The sequence below is a fragment of the Aulonocara sp. 'chitande type north' Nkhata Bay genome, linkage group LG2 (assembly GCF_057382095.1).
Source record: "Aulonocara sp. 'chitande type north' Nkhata Bay isolate Kocher_YH1m ecotype deep benthic linkage group LG2, A_spYH_male_GT1.1, whole genome shotgun sequence".
Lineage (NCBI taxonomy): Eukaryota > Metazoa > Chordata > Actinopteri > Cichliformes > Cichlidae > Aulonocara > Aulonocara sp. 'chitande type north' Nkhata Bay.
Window position 1 is genome coordinate 25,443,683 of NC_141345.1, and position 7,347 is coordinate 25,451,029.

At 38.9% G+C, this 7,347-nt stretch overlaps 1 protein-coding gene across 1 annotated transcript; it reads right to left on the bottom strand.

Moving 5' to 3' along the window:
- Positions 1-2,481: 2,481 nt before the first annotated feature.
- On the bottom strand, positions 2,482-7,347 carry LOC147337923 (uncharacterized). The gene is made up of 6 exons (XM_086312995.1): positions 7,273-7,347; positions 5,470-5,787; positions 5,019-5,276; positions 4,730-4,936; positions 4,480-4,596; positions 2,482-4,042 (listed from the first exon to the last, which is right to left on the bottom strand). Exons 1-6 carry the CDS (start codon positions 7,316-7,318, stop codon positions 3,912-3,914), a joined length of 1,077 nt encoding a protein of 358 aa, XP_086169121.1. The 5' UTR covers positions 7,319-7,347; the 3' UTR covers positions 2,482-3,911.

Sequence of the window (7,347 nt, forward strand, 5' to 3'; positions counted from 1 at the left end):
TCTTTGTGCATATTCAAATACCATGAACTGGATTTTGAGTATGCACAAAGTAACGAACACATAAATGCTGCTAGTGCCTTCATATGTTCTGCCAGCTCTCTCTCCATAACACTTGATTGACAAGTCCAGATCTTTTACATCCTTTTATAGCCTTATGTCTCTTCCATCTATCTTTTTCTTCTCCACATATTGTTTTAATGTCATCATGAATATGTTCATCTTCCTCGCCACTTGATGAATGGACTTCCCCTTCTCACATCATTCACTCTGTCCATGTCCTGTAAAGGAGTGAAAGCCCTGCCTGTCCTCCCTATTATAACTCAATGGCATGATGGTCTATTTCTATTTTTGGTCTGAAATAAAGAATGTCACTGTGAAAAACGGTAAATAATAATAATAATAAAAAACAATCAATAAAATAATATATTTAAAATATTCACAAGTTGGGCACAAAGCACCACACCATATAGACTCACAGTGTAGCTTACCAAAGCACTAAAACATTTGTGAAATGTTTTTAAACCTGTCTGTAACTGTTTAGACAAAACAATCAAAAAACCTTGATCACAGAAATTTTACCTTGAAAGGCAAAAATCGTTTTTGAACTTAAATATTCTGATGTAATGAGGTTCTCTTATTTGCAGGATTAGTAAAATGGCTGACTCTTCAAAAATGTGCAGTCACATGACTGATTTCTTCTATGGTTCACTAGAAACAAGGGGTACAAATCACCCTCTTTCTCCTATTGTGGGAATAGCAGCATGACAATTTTCAGTATTTTTTACACAATGTCGCCCTCTAGTGGGAAATGTTTGGACTTTATCATTGCTTCGTTACACTGTCCTTGCTTTTATTGTATTTTCCTTCACAAAAGACTTTACACTAATGTCAAGAACTTACAATATTAAAGAAATCCACCAGTACAGCAACATTTTCCCATACCAAATAGTTTGAAACTACAGTACATTAAACCTTAACAAAATAAAAGTACAGTGAAGTACATACTCAGTCCATGCTTAACAGGTTTGTGTATCTGATTTTATTTTTTTAATTTTACAAGCAGAACGAACTCAGTGTCTCATATTTATTTCTGTGCTATTGTGATAGCGTGATGGCTGTGGAAGCTATAGCTCTGGCAACTGTGTTGAAAAAACAATAACTATTATTCATTTTTATTTTTACTTATTTATCTCAACTTCCTAAATCACTCATTTCTAAAATTACAGTATTGTTTAAAAACATTTTAGGACATTTATTCATCTATTTTTTGCATTTTGCGTGCGGTAAGATGGTTTAAACATGAGGAGGGATAGTGGCTATATTTCACAAAACATGTTAAAGATTGAGCTGCCAGGGGAAAAGAAAATGAAAAAACCACAGAGAAAACACGTGGATATCCTGAAGAAGGATATGCAGAGGGTTGGTGTGATAGGAGAGGATGCTAGAGACAGGGTGAGATGTAAGCAGATGATCGCCTGTGGTGACCCCTAAAGGCAGACACCAAAATAAGAAAAAAGAATTGGGCACTGTGATGTTTGTCTTTTATGCCAGGGGGCACTGCACAGAATCATTATTTGTGCGTCCCCAATGATACTGTACTAGTGTAGGAGGAAGGAGTTTAGTAACTTATTAGTACCTCATCACAGATTCAGAGATAACAAAGAGTAAAATATGTGTATTAACACTTTTTTATGTTGCAGTGTGGTCTGAAGGTCAGGTTTTTTCTCTATTTTGTTGGTGTTTGTTGGTGTCATTGGGGTTGCCCAAGACTTAGGATTTAATGTTAAATAATGCTTTGCATGCATGTTTTACATTGCTTCATCATTGTTTAGAGCATTGCTGTCATGGTTCTCAGGATCTGGAGAGGGTGTGGTGTGTGTTTGTCTCAGCCTCTCCAACAAGGCAGAACTGGACTTTGCTTCCCTGCCTCTGAACCCGCCCTCACAGCACACCTGTGGCTCATTCATGCTGATTCTGCTCTGGCTTCTCATCGCAAGCATTTTTCCTGGCAGACTACTTAAGACGGCAGGAGATGCTGCTTCCTCGCTGGATTGTTGCACTACCTAGTGTCAGTGTAGCCTAGCCTAGCCTCGCCTAGCCTCGCCTAGCCTTGCCTCGCCTCGCCTCTTGAGTATCTTTTGTCATTTCCCAGAGTTTCCTTCTAACATAGTTTTCCCTGCCCATCTCTCCTGCTGCCTGGATTCCTGTGGATGTGTGTGAGTGGGCATGAGCATGATTGGACTGCCTGAGTGAATCACAGACTGTAAAAGAGGAGAGTGTGTGCCTTCCCTGGACCTTCCCTCACCTTCGGACCCCCAAACCCCCTGGAGCCCTGTATTACCTGTTCCACTGTATATATGTATATATTCTCACAATAAATCCTTCACCCTCTCTCTAAAAATCAGAGTCCTGCGAGTGAGTCCTCTGCCTAACTGAGAGTGACAACTGCATGTTTTTATTGAGAAGCTTTAATTAATAGCTTTATTAAACAAACATCTTTAAGGAACAACAACAACAAGCACCATGGAACAAGAAGGGAAACTTCCACATCTTCTTACTGATAAGTTTAAAGTTATGTTCACTTCTTAGTGGTCACCAAAGGCTTTTGAATCAATACTGCTTGTGATCATGGCATCATCAGGCCTGTCTAAATTTAGAATCACATTAGACAAACTTAAAACTGGTTTATACTGGTGTGAAATTAAAGACTGAGCTTAATAGTGATATTTTGTTTGCAAAGATAAAAACTTTAAGTGAGTACGGGCTATTATAAGTCACATCTACTCTTCACTTTGTAAAGACTACTCAGAATTACTAGTTTAAACAACTAATGTGAAAATTGCTGCAACATATGATTTCTTTGTCGTACATACTTAAACAGAAGTCTCGTCTACTTGTAAAAAACATGCAAACTAATTGCTATAACAAAAGATACAAATAAGAGTTACTTGTGTTACTCAAAAGCTTCAGAAATCTTCCCCAAAACAGGTTCCATTCTCCTAAAAAAGCCACATATGTACAATTAAGGTAAAAACACAGTTCAAAGTATAGTAATACAAGTGTACATCAAAATGTAAAATGTGTATTTTATATCTTGCCTTCTTTTATAAAACAACTGACAGCACACATTCAGAAACTGTTTCAGTTGTAATAATGAGAGAACAACACACAGAGAGAAGTCGGTCACCTATAGAAATAGCCATGTTCCTATGCAAATGACAGGATGTTTAAAATCTGGATTCAAACATTAAAGTCAAATATGACCATTTAAAAACCTGACCGTCAAGCAACAGGGACACCTGGACACGAGTGTGGAGCACAGTGGTAAGGTTAAAATGGTGTTTGTTAGACAGAATTTGCAACCACTTCTTTCTTGGTGGTAAACTGGCGGCAGGGACGTTATCAAACACTGATCTCAAAGAGTGGTTGAGAACAGAAGAGGAAAAACAAATGAAGACTCTGCATTAGTCCACCAGAACAATATCATTAGGATTTTTTCTCTCTTCTCTTCCCATGTTATTATATACAATGTTTGCTTCACATTTATCCAGATTTATTAAGACACTTGCATTTCTTAGAGAAGAGGGGGCTGATCCCCAGATATAAATCTAAAGACAGGCCAAAGATGAATAATAATATTATTATTATTATTGTTGTTGTTGTTGTTGTTGTTATAGTAGGGACAAAGTAGCCCATGAAGGTGTCACAGGAAGCTAAAGTGTCTGAATAGAATTCAGTCATCATTAATTTATTCATATTTGTTTTGTTCTTTATGTGCTGTTAGCTGGAACATTAGCTGTGTTTCAGCCACAGACTTACATGAAGCAACAACCTTTTGGCATCTTGATGTCACCTCCTCCTTCGGTCTGCTGTCAGTGGTGCAGTCGGTGTAAAAGCTCCAACCACTTAAATCATCTTCTGTTGCTTGAAAACTTGATTTGGCCATACTCCACCTCCGCCTCTGCTCTTTGCTCAGCATCCTTCCTCTGACATTTCGTGATAATGACATGAGCATAGGTTACTTCCTGGTCATCTTCTTCAGCTGCAAATTAGTAGGAAGAGGTGGCACAAACATAATGTTACAGTCAGTGTATTAGTACAGGAATGGTTTGACTTAAAGAAGAACTTTCACTCTCATGTCTGCTGCTGGAACAGTTGATTAGTTTTACCACAAAGGTTGAAGGCAGTGTGTGTGATTCTAACTGGTGCACTTTAAAACTAATTAAAATGTTTCATTGGTGAACTCACGGGTTGCCGTTTTTTGAGCTGTTTCCCCATGTTTTTAGTTGTTGTGTTAAAGCTAGCTGATTAGCCATACCAACAAATTTGACTGGCATATGACAGAGGTATGATTAAACTCTTGGCAAGACAACTGGTGCGACATCTTGGCAAGACAGCAAAAAGGTTTATTAAATTTTTTAAAATAATTATATATGTTTAATTAATCAAAGTGGAGTGGGGAAATGGAAAGTTTTGTACCTCTTTGTTCTGTAGGTTTGGTTTTTTGCTTTATGATGTGTTCACAGGCACCTGCTACACCCACAACTAACAAAATGAGCAGTGCTGAGAGAACACCACCGATCAGTGGTAAATAGGCTGTTTGTGGTGGTAAAAAGGACAGAATAAGACAAAAACAAGTCAGCAAGTCTGAGTTTTTATGAAGACAAACAAAGAAATAATGAGAAACTGGCATTAGTCAGTCTACTGTAGCAAAGTTATTTTCACTTACTAATGTACCATGGGTTATCACTGCTGACAGTTTGATTGAAGGGTTTGATCTTAGTGGGGTTTTTATTTGACACTACGGCGGTCTCCTTAGACGTAGCAGTTTGTTTGGGGACTGTTGTTGGTTTAATACACAGGGTGTTATTGGCTTCATACACCCACCCTGATATCTGTTTTCCATTGACTGAAGTGCAGTTAATGAAAATGAAGCCTGAGAGCAAAAACGTATAATTAATGAAAGACTGAGTGACCAAAATGATCATATTTGTGATTATCACAGTGTTCTCACTCACCACAGGTAGATATCCTCTCCTCTTTGGAGACATCACTGACGTTGTTCCTGACTGAGCAGACCAGATGTCCTGAGACGTGCTGTTTCAAAGTGATGATGTTACTCTCATTATTTCCAGAAAGGAGCTCAGCATCTGTCAGTGTGCGTCCATCCAGAGTCCAGCTGTACTGAGGACTGTCCCCTCCCTCAGAGGAACAGGACACCCTCATCTCTCCCTGGGACAGACATTCAGGGTCCAGCAGGACAGAGGACACAGGAGCTGAGAGAAACACACATAGATGAGTTTAGATTTTAAATCAGAATCTCCCTAATTCTTTAGAGTCTCTAATAAAGAATAGGGAAAGCATAGAATACAGGGAAATGTCGTGAGATATATTGTATAGATTATTGTATAGATTACCACAACAATATTTTATTTACATCTATTAATGGCTTAATTTCCCAACATTTACCTTCAATAAACAACTGTAAAATCCGCTCGTCTGATGATTTTCCATCCGAATCAAAGGTTTGAAGGCTATAATTACCACTGTCTGTCCTGTTTAGTTTATTGATCCTAAATGTTCCATTACTTGGAAAATGAGCTCTCTCTCTTATGGTATTAGAAATAACCGTATTTTTTCTCACATCTAATATTTTTAATGAACTCTTTAATAATTGGTATCTATTAATTTCTGAAGTGTTGTCCATCAGCTGGATGTCCACAGTTCCTCCCAAAGCTCCATAACACTGAGCTCCATCCCGTCTGCCATCACAGTAAGTTTCCACACCTGCAAAACAAAAATAAAGTTGTCATAGTTGTTAGTTTTGCTCAGTAGATGAACAGATGTCCACATGCCTGATGCAGTAGCCTGAGTTCTAGCCAGAGGGCTTTTGCTGTGTGCCCTGCTTTCTTGTCTCCTCTTTACTGAACACTATTTAACAAATGTAAGCAATGTTTCAGAGAGGATATCAGAAGTGGTAACAAAAGGAGATCAAAGCACAAAGTAATGGTTAATAGACCTGTACACCAGAACTATAAGACCAGGAAGACCAACCTGAGGAGGCTTACAACTCAGTGCTTCTGGATTTATGTGTGCTTGGCTTTATACAAGGCTAATATTGCACTAATGACATTTACTAAGAACTCAAGTCACCATCAAATGTGGAATATCCCACACTTGATGCACTGTCCATATCACAAAGATCAGAGTGGAGTGACCATCAGCCACTTCTTGTCCATCGATGACATTATGCTGTATGACAGGAGTGACTGAAACACTGACTCACTGATCCACCTCACCAGGATCTACAGTGAGGACGCTAGGATGTCATTCTTTATAAATGTGGCAAAAAGGTTGTAAAGAGAGACTGATGGGGTGGAGTTGCCATAAGGACATACAGGACACACAGAAGAAGTGCTTGGGTATCCAACAGGTTAACGAGAGCTACATGATAAAGACACAATAAAGTCAGACACAGTCAAATACCTCCAGAAAGTAATAGAGGTGCTAAAAAATGTGAGCCATCAATATATATGTCTTCACGTCATCAGATACCAAACTGGAATAACAAACTGGCCACAAGAGGAGACATGAAAACTCCTCACAATGCCACTCAACATCCTTCCTCTGATTTCTTCAATTTCCACTCAAAGGTCTGAGACTCTGTGAACAGATGTGGAAGCTGCTGTTGAAATAAAAAATGGCTCCCTGAGGTGAGTTGCTCCAAAACAGCTGAAGACAGACAGTGATAAGGAACAGGAAGTGGGACCATCATGTATGACTGACCTGCAGATATATCATCAACAGATAGAGGGAAGAAAAAGAACAGGGCCTAAGCACTAGAATTTAGAGGAAGGAGTCACATCTAACAGGGCTCAGAGACAGAGCAGCGTACAGTAACAGGGCTGGGACAGCGTACACTGACTTGCACAACCAACTACAAGAACATTTGTGCTGCATATGATCCCCAAATCCCGATAGGAGACCCCACTGAAGGTGGTTGAGAACAACAGTGCTAACTAAGGTCATGTGGAACTTTGAGTTCCACATAGACAGACAGCCAACCATTAACCACTCAGACATAACCACCGACCAGCAGCTGTGATACATGAAGCAATCCTAAAATCCAGATAGGAGACGGCAACATCAGAATGAAGGAGCATGACAAAACTAAGAAGTAACTTTTTTTCAGACCTAATTCTGATTGTACTGAAATTAAGTATGAAATAAGTATTTTTGAAACCTTGCATGAAAAAAAATTTGGTTGCTCACCATGAGCTACTCCGAACATCAGCAACAGTCCAACTGCAGCTTCCATGTCAACTGTTCAGTCTATGTTGACTCAAT